The sequence below is a fragment of the Mustela nivalis genome (assembly GCF_964662115.1).
Source record: "Mustela nivalis genome assembly, chromosome: 10".
Classification (NCBI taxonomy): Eukaryota; Metazoa; Chordata; class Mammalia; order Carnivora; family Mustelidae; genus Mustela; species Mustela nivalis.
The window spans coordinates 89,392,789-89,409,084 of NC_139029.1; the positions used below are offsets into that span (position 1 = coordinate 89,392,789).

The 16,296-nt window shown below is 40.2% G+C and overlaps 1 protein-coding gene across 4 annotated transcripts in view; it reads right to left on the reverse strand.

Annotated features, from left to right (window-relative positions):
• Positions 1-16,296, reverse strand: part of VAV3 (vav guanine nucleotide exchange factor 3) — a 357,610-nt gene that overhangs the window by 187,996 nt on the left and 153,318 nt on the right. For 2 of the 4 annotated variants that reach the window (XM_082688261.1, XM_082688259.1), the window contains exons 3-4: positions 15,019-15,077; positions 12,617-12,682 (exon numbers count right to left, since the gene is read on the reverse strand). In XM_082688261.1, the coding sequence (XP_082544387.1) occupies positions 12,617-12,682; positions 15,019-15,077 (125 nt within the window). The remainder of the gene's footprint in view (positions 1-12,616; positions 12,683-15,018; positions 15,078-16,296) is intronic. The other 2 variants (XM_082688262.1, XM_082688260.1) reach the window with 1 other exon arrangement.

Below are 16,296 nucleotides of genomic sequence, written 5' to 3' on the forward strand. Positions count from 1 at the left end.
ATCTGTATTAAGGGGTCTAATATGGCAAAGGCAGAGGAGTTGGAAAGGATCTCATAGTTTAAAAGGTGTCTTTTAAAAGCAACAGTTTCTGCAGGGTTATTACTGCCGATGCCTGACACCATGGTTTTTCCAACCCTGCTCCTTCCCTCCCACTCAGAGGGTCTCCACAGGTCCCCTCTTCAGCCAGATGCTGCGATGATCTGTTTTGATTGTATTCTGTTTAAAGAAATGTCAGCATTTTTAAACACCATTTGAAATCTGCTGGGCTCCTGGTAGTTGAAAACCATCCCTATTTTTTTAAAATTCCCAGGAGAACATACACAGTGATGGACCGATGTACTTTTCCTAAACCCTTCATATAATATCATAAACCCATTCAGTCCAAGTAGAAAGAGCTGGTTCCACCTATCACATGTTCTGTTCCTATTCCTCACGTCTCCCCTTTCAGTTCAAGACTTCTATAGACTCTATTACTAATAATCCCAAAGAACTGAGATTAATACATTGAGATATGTTAGAAAGAAGCACTAATATTTCTCAGAAAAAGAAATTCAACTCCTTCAATCCTGCCAGCTCTTATCATGTTTCTTGGGCCTGTGCAGATAGAATATGATAAATTGATATGCACAAAAATAAGAACACTGTAACTGTAAATGTCACTCTACAGCTTGGATCATTTTTCAAAGTAGGTTGAATCACCGGGTTGTCTATGTTTGTCATGAAGGATTATTTGGGCCTTTGACAGGAATAAACTGTTTCAAACACCCAGAAGAAAGAAAGGTGCCTTGCGGGAGAGCGATCTGGTGGTAACAAACGTTTCAGAGAACTCTGCTCTGAGAAAAATTTGTCTTAGGGTTAGTTGTCCAATCATCCACTCACCCAGCAGACGTTTACTAAGGACCTACAGAGGCCCAGACATTTCAGTGCTAAGAATGCATAGACTAGAGAAGACCCGAGGACTCTCCCATAGTCAAGTGTAGAGCACAGGATGCCCACATGTAATTCTAGAGGTGCAACAGAGCAGATGAATGCAGATGTGGGAGCGAGGGGAAGAGTAACTCTGACTAAAGAAGTCAGGGAAGGGTTCACAACAGATACTACATGTGAACTGGGTCTCGAATATATTTATCAATTTATTCAATAGGTATTTGCTAACTGAATACTATTACATTCCAAGAGATATGGTTGCAGATGAGGCACCTCTGCTGTCAGAGGTGACACATACTCAGTGAATAAAGGGGGAAGAACATTCCAGACAAAGGATACCAAAACACGTGCAAAAGCAGAAGGTCTGAAGAGCCCAGCAACACCAAGAATGGTGCCCCATTCAGGTAAATGAATGTGAGCCTCAGAGGGAAGAGCTAAAACCAACCTGTGAAACCAAGTCAGAATTAGGGAGAGGGAAGAAGGAGTGAGGAATGCCACTCGGCTTCCTACCCCGTAAAATTGGGTAGATGGCATGTCCTCAGCTAATTCCAGAATTTCCAAACTGAGGGGTTTAGGCAGGCAATCCAACCAGAGAACATGCTTTCTTGGTGATCACAGCTTTGTAGTAAAGCTTGAAATCAGGTAACATGATGCCCCCGGTTTTATTATTGGAAGGGAGGTGAATCATGAGAGACTATGGACTCTGAAAAACAATCTGAGGGGTTTGAAGTGGCGGGGGCGGGTGGGAGGTCAGGGTACCAGGTGGTGGGTATTATAGAGGGCACAGATTGCATGGAGCACTGGGTGTGGTGAAAAAATAATGATACTGTTATGCTGAAAATAAATAAATTAAAAAAATTTGTATTAAAAAAATTAAAAAGAGAAATATCATATGATCCAGGAATTCCACTTCTCGGAATATATCCAAAAGAAACAAAAACACTAACTCAAAATGAAGTCTGCACCCTCATGTTCACAGCAGCATTATTTTTACAATAACCAAGACATGGACAAAACCTCAATGTCCACCAATGGATGAATGCATGAAGAAGTTGCAGTGTGTGATACGCACGCACACACAATGGGATATGATTCAGTATAAAAAAATGAGGAAATTGCACCAATTGCAATAACATGGGTGGACCTTGAGGGCATTATGCTGAGTGAAATAAGACCAAGAAACACAAACACTGTGTGATCTAACTTATATGTGGAATCTAAAAAAATACAAAACAGGAGGAGTCAAGATGGCGGAGAAGTAGCAAGCTGAGACTGCTTCAGCTAGCCGGAGATCAGCTAGATAGCTTATCTAAAGATTGCAAACACCTGAAAATCCATCGGCAGACCGAAGAGAAGAAGAACAGCAATTCTGGAAACAGAAAAACAACCACTTTCTGAAAGGTAGGACCGGGGGAGAAGTGAATCCAAAGCGACGGGAAGATAGACCCCGGGGGGAGGGGCCGGCTCCCGGCAAGCGGCGGAGCAACCGCGCACAAAATCAGGACTTTTAAAAGTCTGTTCCGCTGAGGGACATCAGTCCAGAGGCTAAACCGGGGCGAAGCCCACGCGGGGTCAGCGTGGCCTCAGGTCCCGCAGGGTCACAGAAGGATCGGGGGTGTCTGAGTGTCGCAGAGCTTGCGGGTATTGGAACGGGAAAGCCGGCTACAGAAACAGAGCCGACAGTAAGCTCACAGCTCGGTGTTACCTTGAACCGATCGCAGGCTCGGTGAGCTCGGAGCGCGGCCGGAGGTCAGGCAGACGGGAGTAACTGGGCGCTGTTCTCTGAGGGCGCACTGAGGAGTGGGGCCCTGGGCTCTCGGCTCCTCCGGGCCGGAGACCAGGAGGCCGCCATTTGTGTTCCCGTCCTCCGGAACTCTACGGAAAGCGCTCAGGGAACAAAAGCTCCTGAAAGCAAACCCGAGCGGATTACTCACCCCGGCCCCGGGTAAGGGAGGTGTAATTCCGCCTGGGGCAAAGACACTTGAGAATCACTACAACAGGCCCCTCCCCCAGAAGATCAACAAGAAATCCAGCCGAGACCAAGTTCACCTACCAAGGAGTGCGGTTTCAATACCAAGGAGAGCAGCAGAATTCCAGAGGAGGAGAAAGCCAAGCACGGAACTCATGGCTTTTTTCCTGTGATTTTTTTTTTTTTTTAGTCTTGCAGTTAATTTAATTTTTTCTTTTTCATTTTTTTTTCTTTTTTTCTTTTTCTTCTCGCCTTCGGGTAAAATTTTTTTTTTTAACTGTTACCTTTTTCTTTTTTAACGATTTTTTACTAGTTTATCTAATATATATATTTTTTCTTTTTTACATTTTTCTCAGGTGTTTTCTTTTTTTTAAAAAATTTTTTTTTCTTTTCTTTTTTTTTCTTTCTTCCTTTTTGAACGTCTTTTTATCCCCTTTCTCCCCACTCACGATTTTGGATCTCTTCTAATTTAGTTAAAGCATATTTTCCTGGGGTTGTTGCCACCCTTTTAGTATTTTACTTGCCCCTTCATTTACTCTTATCTGGCCAAAATGACAAGACGTAAAAATTCAACGCAAAAAAAAGAACAAGAGGCAGTACCAAAGGCTAGGGACCTAATCAATACAGACATCGGTAATATGTCAGATCTAGAGTTCAGAATGACAATTCTCAAGGTTCTAGCCGGGCTCGAAAAAGGCATGGAAGATATTAGAGAAACCCTCTCGAGAGATATAAAAGCCCTTTCTGGAGAAATAAAAGAACTAAAATCTAACCAAGTTGAAATCAAAAAAGCTATTAATGAGGTGCAATCAAAAATGGAGGCTCTCACTGCTAGGATAAATGAGGCAGAAGAAAGAATTAGTGATATAGAAGACCAAATGACAGAGAATAAAGAAGCTGAGCAAAAGAGGGACAAACAGCTACTGGACCACGAGGGGAGAATTCGAGAATTAAGTGACACCATAAGACAAAACAACATTAGAATAATTGGGATTCCAGAAGAAGAAGAAAGAGAGAGGGGAGCAGAAGGTATACTGGAGAGAATTATTGGGGAGAATTTCCCCAATATGGCAAAGGGAACGAGCATCAAAATTCAGGAGGTTCAGAGAACGCCCCTCAAAATCAATAAGAACGTCACCTAATAGTAAAATTTACAAGTCTCAGTGACAAAGAGAAAATCCTGAAAGCAGCCCGGGAAAAGAAGTCTGTAACATACAATGGTAAAAATATTAGATTGGCAGCTGACTTATCCACAGAGACCTGGCAGGCCAGAAAGAGCTGGCATGATATTTTTAGAGCACTAAACGAGAAAAACATGCAGCCCAGAATACTATATCCAGCTAGGCTATCATTGAAAATAGAAGGAGAGATTAAAAGCTTCCAGGACAAACAACAACTGAAAGAATTTGCAAATACCAAACCAGCTCTACAGGAAATCTTGAAAGGGGTCCTCTAAGCAAAGAGAGAGCCTACAAGTGGTAGATCAGAAAGGAACAGAGACCATATACAATAACAGTCACCTTACAGGCAATACAATGGCACTAAATTCATATCTCTCAATAGTTACCCTGAATGTGAATGGGCTAAATGCCCCTGTCAAAAGACACAGGGTATCAGAATGGATAAAAAAACAAAACCCATCTATATGTTGCCTCCAAGAAACTCATTTTAAGCCCGAAGACACCTCCAGATTTAAAGTGAGGGGGTGGAAAAGAATTTACCATGCTAATGGACATCAGAAGAAAGCAGGAGTGGCAATCCTTATATCAGATCAATTAGATTTTAAGCCAAAGACTATAATAAGAGATGGGGAAGGACACTATATCATACTCAAAGGGTCTGTCCAACAAGAAGATTTAACAATTTTAAATATCTATGCCCCCAACGTGGGAGCAGCCAACTATATAAACCAATTAATAACAAAATCAAAGAAACACATCAACAACAATACAATAATAGTAGGGGACTTTAACACTCCCCTCACTGAAATGGACAGGTCATCCAAGCAAAAGATGAGCAAGGAAATAAAGGCCTTAAACGACACACTGGACCAGATGGACATCACAGATATATTCAGAACATTTCATCCCAAAGCAACAGAATACACATTCTTCTCTAGTGCACATGGAACATTCTCCAGAATAGATCACATCCTTGGTCCTAAATCAGGACTCAACCGGTATCAAAAGATTGGGATCATTCCCTGCATATTTTCAGACCACAATGCTCTAAAGCTAGAACTCAACCACAAAAGGAAGTTTGGAAAGAACCCAAATACATGGAGACTAAACAGTATCCTTCTAAAGAATGAATGGGTCAACCGGGAAATTAAAGAAGAATTGAAAAAAATCATGGAAACAAATGATAATGAAAATACAACGGTTCAAAATCTGTGGGACACAATAAAGGTAGTCCTGAGAGGAAAATATATAGCGGTACAAGCCTTTCTCAAGAAACAAGAAAGGTCTCAGGTACACAACCTAACCCTACACCTAAAGGAGCTGGAGAAAGAACAAGAAAGAAACCCTAAGCCCAGCAGGAGAAGAGAAATCATAAAGATCAGAGCAGAAATCAATGAAATAGAAACCAAAAAAACAATAGAAAAAATCAACGAAAGTAGGAGCTGGTTCTTTGAAAGAATTAATAAAATTGATAAACCCCTGGCCCGACTTATCAAAAAGAAAAGAGAAAGGACCCAAATAAATAAAATCATGAATGAAAGAGGAGAGATCACAACTAACACCAAAGAAATACAAACTATTATAAGAACATACTATGAGCAACTCTACGGCAATAAATTTGACAATCTGGAAGAAATGGATGCATTCCTAGAAACATATAAACTACCACAACTGAACCAGGAAGAAATAGAAAGCCTGAACAGACCCATAACCAGTAAGGAGATTGAAACAGTCATTAAAAATCTCCAAACAAACAAAAGCCCAGGGCCAGATGGCTTCCCAGTGGAAATCTACCAAAAATTTAAAGAAGAACTAATTCCTATTCTCCTGAAACTGTTCCAAAAAATAGAAATGGAAGGAAAACCATCAAACTCATTTTATGAGGCCAGCATCACCTTGATCCCAAAACCAGACAAGGATCCCACCAAAAAAGAGAGCTATAGACCGATATCCTTGATGAACACAGATGCAAAAATACTCAACAAAATACTAGCCAATAGGATTCAACAGTACATTAAAAAGATTATTCACCACGACCAAGTGGGATTTATTCCAGGGCTGCAAGGTTGGTTCAACATCCGCAAATCAGTCAATGTGATACAACACATCAATAAAAGAAAGAACAAGAACCATATGATACTTTCAATAGATGCTGAAAAAGCATTTGACAAAGTACAGCATCCCTTCCTGATCAAAACTCTTCAAAGTGTAGGGATAGAGGGCACATACCTCAATATCATCAAAGCCATCTATGAAAAACCCACCGCAAATATCATTCTCAATGGAGAAAAACTGAAAGCTTTTCCACTAAGGTCAGGAACACGGCAGGGATGTCCATTATCACCACTGCTATTCAACATAGTACTAGAGGTCCTAGCCTCAGCAATCAGACAACAAAAGGAAATTAAAGGCATCCAAATTGGCAAAGAAGAAGTCAAATTATCACTCTTCGCAGATGATATGATACTATATGTGGAAAACCCAAAAGACTCCACTCCAAAACTGCTAGAACTTATACAGGAATTCAGTAAAGTGTCAGGATATAAAATCAATGCACAGAAATCAGTTGCATTTCTCTACACCAACAGCAAGACAGAAGAAAGAGATATTAAGGAGTCAATCCCATTTACAATTGCATCCAAAACCATAAGATACCTAGGAATAAACCTAACCAAAGAGACACAGAATCTATACTCAGAAAACTATAAAGTACTCATGAAAGAAATTGAGGAAGACACAAAGAAATGGAAAAATGTTCCATGCTCCTGGATTGGAAGAATAAATATTGTGAAAATGTCTATGCTACCTAAAGCAATCTACACATTTAATGCAATTCCTATCAAAGTACCATCCATCTTTTTCAAAGAAATGGAACAAATAATGCTAAAATTTATATGGAACCAGAAAAGACCTCGAATAGCCAAAGGGATATTGAAAAAGAAAGCCAACGTTGGTGGCATCACAATTCCGGACTTCAAGTTCTATTACAAAGCTGTCATCATCAAGACAGCATGGTACTGGCACAAAAACAGACACATAGATCAATGGAACAGAATAGAGAGCCCAGAAATAGACCCTCAAATCTATGGTCAACTCATCTTCGACAAAGCAGGAAAGAATGTCCAATGGAAAAAAGACAGCCTCTTCAATAAATGGTGCTGGGAAAATTGGACAGCCACATGCAGAAAAATGAAATTGGACCATTTCCTTACACCACACACAAAAATAGACTCAAAATGGATGAAGGACCTCAATGTGCGAAAGGAATCCATCAAAATCCTTGAGGAGAACACAGGCAGCAACCTCTTCGAACTCTGCCGCAGCAACATCTTCCTAGGAACAACGCAAAAGGCAAGGGAAGCAAGGGAAAAAATGAACTATTGGGATTTCATCAAGATCAAAAGCTTTTGCACAGCAAAGGAAACAGTTAACAAAATCAAAAGACAACTGACAGAATGGGAGAAGATATTTGCAAACGACATATCAGATAAAGGACTAGTGTCCAGAATCTATAAAGAACTTATCAAACTCAACACCCAAAGAACAAATAATCCAATCAAGAAATGGGCAGAGGACATGAACAGACATTTCTGCAAAGAAGACATCCAGATGGCCAACAGACACATGAAAAAGTGCTCCATATCACTCGGCATCAGGGAAATACAAATCAAAACCACAATGAGATATCACCTCACACCAGTCAGAATGGCTAAAATCAACAAGTCAGGAAATGAGAGATGCTGGCGAGGATGTGGAGAAAGGGGAACCCTCCTACACTGTTGGTGGGAATGCAAGCTGGTGCAGCCACTCTGGAAAACAGCATGGAGGTTCCTCAGAATGTTGAAAATAGAACTGCCCTATGACCCAGCAATTACACTATTGGGTATTTACCCTAAAGATACAAATGTAGTGATCCAAAGGGGCACATGCACCCGAATGTTTATAGCAGCAATGTCCACAATAGCCAAACTATGGAAAGAACCTAGATGTCCATCAACAGATGAATGGATCAAGAAGATGTGGTATATATACACAATGGAATACTATGCAGCCATCAAAAGAAATGAAATCTTGCCATTTGCGACAAAATGGATGGAACTAGAGCGTATCATGCTTAGCGAAATAAGTCAAGCAGAGAAAGACAACTATCATATGATCTCCCTGATATGAGGAAGTGGTGATGCAACATGGAGGCTTAAGTGGGTAGGAGAAGAATAAATGAAAGAAGATGGGATTGGGAGGGAGACAAACCATAAGTGACTCTTAATCTCACAAAACAAACTGAGGGTTGCTGGGGGGAGGGGGTTTGGGAGAAGGGGGTGGGATTATGGACATTGGGGAGGGTATGTGCTTTGGTGAGTGCTGTGAAGTGTGTAAACCTGGTGATTCACAGACCTGTACCCCTGGGGATAAAAATATATGTTTATAAAAAAAAAAAAAAAAAAAAAAAAGAAAGGACAAAAACCCAACTTTTGTAGCAACATGGACGGGACTGGAAGAGATTATTATGCTGAGTGAAATAAGTCAAGCAGAGAGAGTCAATTATCATATGGTTTCACTTATTTGTGGAGCATAACAAATAGCATGGAGGACATGGGGAGTTAGAGAGGAGAAGGGAGTTGGGGGAAATTGGAAGGGGAGGTGAACCATGAGAGACTATGGACTCTGAAAAACAATCTGAGGGTTTTGAAGGGGTGGGGGGTGGGAGGTTGGGGTACTAGGTGGTGGGTATTATAAAGGGCACAAATTGCATGGAGCAATGGGTGTGGTGAAAAATAATGAATACTGTTATGCTGAAAATAAAAAATAAATTAAAATAAAATAAAATAAAATAAAATGTTATTAAAAAAAAAAAATACAAAACAAAACTCCAAAGAACAGAACAACAGCAACAAAAAAAACCTTACTGCAAAAGAGATCAGACTGGAGGAGATCAGAGATGGAGGAGACGGGTAGGGATAACTGGAGAAAGGTAGTTAAAAGGTACAAACTTCTATCAATCCAGTACATAAGGACTAGGGATGGAATGTATGACATTCTGACCACAGCCAACACTGCTGCATGGTACACAGGAAAGTTGTTAAAATAGTAAAACTTAAGAGTTCTCACCATATGGAGAATTTTTTTTTACCCTTTTCTTCTTTCTTTTCTTTTAATTGTATCTATACCAGAGGGACAGATGTTGGCTGACCCTATATGGTAATTATTTCACAATATATGTAAATAAAACTATCATGTTGTACTCCTTAAACTTACACAAGGATATAGATTATTTCTCAATAAAACTGGAAAAAGTTTTGTTTGTTTGTTTGTTTAGATTTCACTTATTTATTTGACAGAGAGAGAGAGAGAGAGATCATAAGTAGACAGAATAGGCAGAGAGAGAGGAGGAAGCAGACTCCCCACTGAGCAGAGAGCCCAATGCGGGCCTCAATCCCAGGACCCTGAGATCATGACCTGAGACGAAGGCAGAGGTTTAACCCATTGAGCCACCCAGGTGCCCCTGGAAAAAAGCGTTTAAAGAAGAACTGTATGAGTGACACACATGCATGTGTGTATGTGTACACACACACACACACACACACACACACCCAAGATTGGGCTAAAATTCTTTGAGTTTTGTTATTCAATCCCATACTAAGGCAGCTTTTATTACTAACAGTTTGGTCAAGAATTCCTGACCTGCATAAAATGAGCCGGGGCAGTTGTGGGGAAGCAGGGGGAAGCAGGATGACTGTGATTCTTCAAATGGTCAACAAATCAACAATAATCTTTATTAATTTTATATTATATTAATTAATTATATTAATTAATTAAGTGATTATTGTATTAATTAAGTGATTAATTATATTAATTAATATAATATATAATCTTTATTAATATTTATTAATCTTTATTACTTTTCCTGTGTCTAGGTCATCTATATGTCCAGGCCGTGAATAACACCCCGATAAAGGTAGAAAAAGCAGACACTGTGCAGCCTAGCCATCTCACAACCTCTCTGCTGCATTCTCTGTTTCTCTCCACACGAGAACAGAATGATTCCCTCTGCAGTAGGGAGGGCAATATTGTCTCTAAGGGCTTTCCTTGGGGTGATTTCAATCCCAAAAGTCAGACTTAAAGATATGAGCCCACAGAGATCATACCAAAGCTAAGACTGAAAACCAAAGGCGAGCACTTGTAGGAATAACACCACGTTTGGACTTTCCACCACTAGGTGGAGAGTTGAAGCAGACTGCATTTCCCAGACCCTGAGCTGGTGTCTCAGAACAGCTGGCTCAGGAGCCCAGATTTTTCCAAACTTGGCTTGGGGTGCACGTCCTCACAGGATTTATCCTGACATCAACACAACAAGAGGAGGGGAGGCTATGAAAGTTAGTAGATGTAAGTGACAATTGGTGGGGCTTAAAAAAAGAACATTATAATAGCTCTAGAAATAACATATTCCTTTTTAAAGATTTTATTTTATTTGAGAGACAAAGAGGGAGAGAGGGATTGCAAGTAGGGGGAGGGGGAGAGAGAATCTCAAGCAGACTCTGCGCTGAGCATGGAGTCCAACATGGGGCTCGATCTCACGACCCTGAGGATCATGGCCTGAACAGAAATCAAGAGTCAGATACTTAGCCAGCTGAGTCATCCAGGTGCCCCAAGAAATAATATGTTCTTCCTAATACTTCAGAGGAGTTGGTTATATTACCAGAAAATTATAGTCACTTTATGAAGACTACAGCCAATTCAGTGAGACAATCAGCAATAATCTTGCTCCCAATCAGTGAGCTCTTGGAAGTTTTAAGAGGAGCTAAAAATCGATCCTTCCTCCTCAGTTAAAACATCAAACTTCGGGGCGCCTGGGTGGCTCAGTGGGTTAAGCCGCTGCCTTCGGCTCAGGTCATGATCTCAGGGTCCTGGGATCGAGTCCCGCATCGGGCTCTCTGCTCAGCAGGGAGGCTGCTTCCTCCTCTCTCTCTCTCTCTGCCTGCCTCTCTGCCCTCAGTTCCTTGAGGGGTGTGATCTTTCTCTGTCAAACAAATAAATAAAATCTTAAAAAAAAAAAAAAAAACATCAAACTTCAAGGCCCATTCAAGTGCCACCCGTTCTGGGACAAGCTGCTGGCTATCCTGTCAGCATTCTCCTCTGCTCTCCTCTTGGAGGTTCTCATGGAGAGGGCAACTCAGGGAGTTTCCAGGGTTTCATGCAGTAAGGAAAGTCCTCAGCTCTGGAGTAAGAACTGTCAGGGTTCCAATCCGAAGACTAAAACTGGCTAGCTGTATGACTTCCAGTAAGTTTCTTAGCTTTCCATGATTCAGTTTTCTCCTTCATAAGTTGGGATCACAGGATCGACCTCATCATGTTGAAGTTAGGACATGAGATAATGCATGTAACATGGTTAGCACAGAAACAGGCACTCGACAAGTCCGTGTGAGCTGAAAAGACAGCTCAGGCCTGAAGCAGAATGCCAGCAAACAGGAGAAGAGATGCTTGAATGCAACTCCGCTTAATCATTCAGAAAACAAATGGTTACTAAGGACCTACTGCACACCAGATGCTGGGTAAAGTTCTGGGAGCACAGCCAAGAACAAGGTAAAGTCCCTGGCCTCACAAAGTTGACCTTCTAATGAGCAGATGGAGAATAAATGAAGCCGACAAAGATGGTCTCAGGCAGAAAGGAGTGCTGTAAAGCTAGAGAGCAAGGTGAGGGGCTGGCAGCAATTTAGGGAGGGTAGTCAGGAAGGCCTCTCCACGGAGGGACATCTGAGCAAAGGCTGGAATGGTGAGGGGTCAGCCACAAAGGCAGAATGAGCAAAGGTCCTACAGCAAAGAACAAGCCTGGAGTGCTGGTGCACTGGGATGGATGAATAGAAGAATTTCCACAGAACCTGCATCCCTTTTGGAGCATAATCTATTTCTTACTATAATTCTTTGCAAACATGCCTGATCTTTGTCATCAGTTCCTTGAGGGGTGGGGATCATTTTTCATATTTATTTGTAATCTGCACAAGTCAGTCAATCAGCAGAAGATAATCAGGTGCAAGGGCCTTTTGCCTCTCCTGACTACTAAATAATAAAGCCCAGAAGGAGTCTCTGTGCAGAACAAACACCATCTAATGAAACTCCCTGAAGAACTCCAGCCCACACTCATCTCGCCTTTCCTTGAACTTACAAAGCACGCACTATCTGCCCTACAACTCCAGAAGCAGATCTTGTTTCTTCATCACTGTTCCCTTCACTGTCTAATTCCAGTTTCACCCACCATCTCGAATATGCCTTTGAGAAACTTCCAAATTTTACTTCATTGCAATCTGTTCCTTGTCTTGTCAAAGGGACTGGCACGGCATGGGGTACACAACAGGAACTAAAAGCCCAACGAGGCCCATTTTCTTGTGAAGCTTTCCATCACTAGTTTGAGGTTAATTCTTATGTGTCTTAATCATTAAATCTTTTTACTGCTTCGGAAAGCTATCTTAACAACCCTGGTTAAAACCCACAAAGGATGCAAACATGGGTGGTGGTTTAACTTAGCTGAAGATACCCAACATACTCTATCAAATCAGGAAGGCCTTTGTAGATGTCTTCATCACTAATGCTCTCTTCAGTTGGGAAGGGCCTGGAAGAGAGGGAGAAAAAAAAAAAAACACAAGAAAGATGAGTAAGCAGCCAGGAGGCTGGGCATTGAGCTCTCACTGAATGCAGAGCCCAGCTGGCTGCCACAGTGGTCAGATCAGTCATCGCATTTAACAAACAGCCCGGGCTTCTCCCAAAGTGCCCATCCTGTGGTGGTGCATGGGGTCCCCTGGGGACATTGTGGCACCTGCTACTCCAAATGAGCTGTAGCAATTACCAGTGGTCGCCACTGTCACCTGAGCAGCTGTGGACAGGCCACACGTGCCGCTTTCTGCAGGCTCTGCAGCTCCCCAGCTCAGAAAGCTGGCAGCAGCCCCAGCGCCTCTGCCTTCAGCACTGTCTCTTTCCACTTAGGGAATCTGATCTGACCGACAAATGGTTTGGTACCAATCATCCCTGCATGACTCAGCCCACTAACAGAGATAAAAATTATTAGAAGATCAAAATATCCGCACCCTTCACCTATGATTATTGATTCTGGCAGACTATTCTACTTGGACTTCAAGTTATTTAAGTCATATTTTTTTATTTTCACTTATTGGACAAATGAGTAAACCCTAGGCCTTAGGGAGAGTAGGAAGTTTTCTTTATTCCCTATTAAAAGAAAAGCAGTTTAGTGTATCCCCGATTTCTAGCCATTGAATTTTTTGCCTAATGTACTATGCACTATTTTCATAACCCCAGCATAACGCCCTAAATGCATATCTTACACAACCATAATTATACTATTGTGCCAGAAGTTTTACTTTCTTTATATGCAGGCAGGATGTCATGTTTCATAAAAATAAAAATAAGAGGGTCAAAATAATAAGTGAGAGCTAGTAATTGCTAAAAAATTATATTTGATACACTGAAAAATGTGTTTTCATATTAATTTATGGATTAATTGAGTACTTAAGACATTTAAGGAACTTACGTTTTTCAAATAAATTAAAATGTGTGAGAAATGCCAGAGTTTCAAAATCTTTTTTTTTTTTCTTAAATAAATTCAGGCACATTTGATTATGCTTTTTATGCTTTTATGCCAATATAAGTCCATTATATAAATATTTGGAAATATAGATAAGAATAATTTAAAAAGGAAAAGAAAAACTTCTAATGTATATCCTTTCAGAACCAAAAATACATAAATACATAAAAATAGAATCAGGCTATTTCAAAATCTGCTGTTTATATATAACTATATATATATATATATATATATATATTAATATGGAAATACCATACATTCCATATATTAATATGGAAAGATGAATTGCATAGAGCAAATTTTAAGGTGCTGAACACGTATCCAGCCTAGAGATGACTTCTGTAGAAAGATGCCAAATTCATAGCCCATTTCCAAGAACCGGTCTGCAGAGTATCCTTCCTGGAGTCGCTATGTTTTGTATCCAGGGAATGGGCTGCCTGGTCACTGCCAATCAGTCTTCTTAAGAAGTGCTTATATCCTCTCCCTGAAAATCTGAATGTGAGCTGGACACAGAAAGGAACAACAGAGGGAGAGGCATAGCACCACAGAACCCCATAATGGCTGGAGACTAAAGTGTGGAGCTCTGAGGAAACAAGATAAAAAATGATATCCATTCAATTTCCAAGCAGCCTTGATGGTTGGCTATTGAAACTGTTTCTCTGTATTTCAATAATACAAACTTCTGACTGATCCAACTTGAGTATGTAGTATTTTAAACAAGGAAAGCCCAACATGACATACCTATCTGCATTTATTTCCATGCTTACTGACTGCATAATACTCCATGGCATGGAGAGGTCATAATTCATTTAGACAATATACTTTCAAGTTTTTCATTTAGTACCAATCCGTCAACTCACATCCTTGTACACATACCATTTTATACTTGTTTGATTACTTTTTAAACTCCTAGCTAAAGTTGTGAGTTATTTTTATGGACTATAGGAAGTAAATGTACTACAATAACTTGTCAGGTATTTATTTACTTAAGCATTTGTGGGCTTTTTTGATGAATCATATGTAATGAAATGTTGAAGGAAGTTAAGAAAACAAACTGTTTTACCAGTTTTAACAAACTGTTAAACAAACAAACAAACTGTTACCTTATTGGTAACAGTCAGCCATGAGTTGAGAATGTTTAACCAATGGGTATTATTCAACTTTACAACTAAGTTCTTAGTTGCTCAATTACTTTCAAATGTATATTAGGCACTTACACATCAGGCACTGTACATGTGTGAATGAGGCATGGTTTCTGCATGCAAAGTGCTTTACAAACAGTAACCATTCCATTAATAACTATTACAATGAAGAAATAGAACACATGAATCACAGAGAAACAAACTTACCTGATTCCTGTGGCCAGTGCTATAGGTGTGCGAGAAAGTCGTGATAGTGTTTCTATAACCTGAGAAAAAAGGAAAAGTGTTAACTGGACATGTATTTCAGAAAAGACAAGAATTTTTTTAATAGTCTTACAATCTAGTATTAACAATGGCAGGAGAAACCTAAATTTGCAGACACCAACTAAGTACAGAAGGGGAAGGACTATTTCTGAAAATTTTAAACATCTGGATTATAATTGTATCCTTTAACTTTGAAACCCTAAGCAGATTACTAAGCATCTAGTTTGCCGTTTCTTTATCATTAAAGCAAGAGGTTAGACAGGGTAATAGTAAAGGTCTTGTACCTCCACTTCTACAGAATCGGAAAGGTGTTGTAAAGCTGCACTGTCCAAAACGGTAACCACTGGCCAAACAAGGCTATTTAAAATTTACAGAACAAAAAATTAAGTTTCTTAGTTGTACTGGCAACATTTCAACTGCTCAGTAACCATCCGTGGATGCTGTATTGCGCTACGCAGACCTCAAACATCTTCCTCATCACAGAGAGTCCTACTGGGCAGCACTGCTGAATAGCTAAATGGTTTAGAATGTGGACTCTCGGGAGCTAGACCACAGTTCAAATCCTAGCTTTGCCTGTCTTCAGCTATCCAACCTCAAGCAAACTATTTTAGTTCCCTGGGCTTCGGTTTTCTCATCTGGACACTGCCTATCATCATAGTGAGCTTCTTTGTAATCATTAATTATAGGAATTAAAAAGCTAATGCGTGAAAAGTATTTAAATAATAGCTATCCTTTATAATTGCCATCTTTAAGAAAACTACCTTATTGTCATTCTGAGTATTTGCGAAAAAAGAGTTTCCTAAACCCTTGATAATTTGTATGTATTTTAAAGAATCCTTATGAAGACTTCCCTACCTGTGTCCTGCTATAGTTTTCACTTTAGAATCTAAAGATTTTACCCTTCATTACCACTTTTACAACTAAGATCATCTCTCTCAAAGACTTAGCAAGGAACCCAAAGAGCTAAAATGCACTTTTCCCATGAAGCCTGTTTCTACGGTAACAGGTATGATTTGCCCTAACTCCCAAAACTAAACAAAACTTAAAAAGGTTCTTCTATAAGGACTATTCGAAATGAGGGAAAAAGATAAAAGGCAAAAATCTCAGAGCTTATGTAATCTAATTTCTCAGTTCAAATGTGGAAACCTAATAGCAAAGTCTCCAGCACTCCACAGAAGTCGCATACGAGCATTAGCCACACACATACCTATCTCTTGCCCA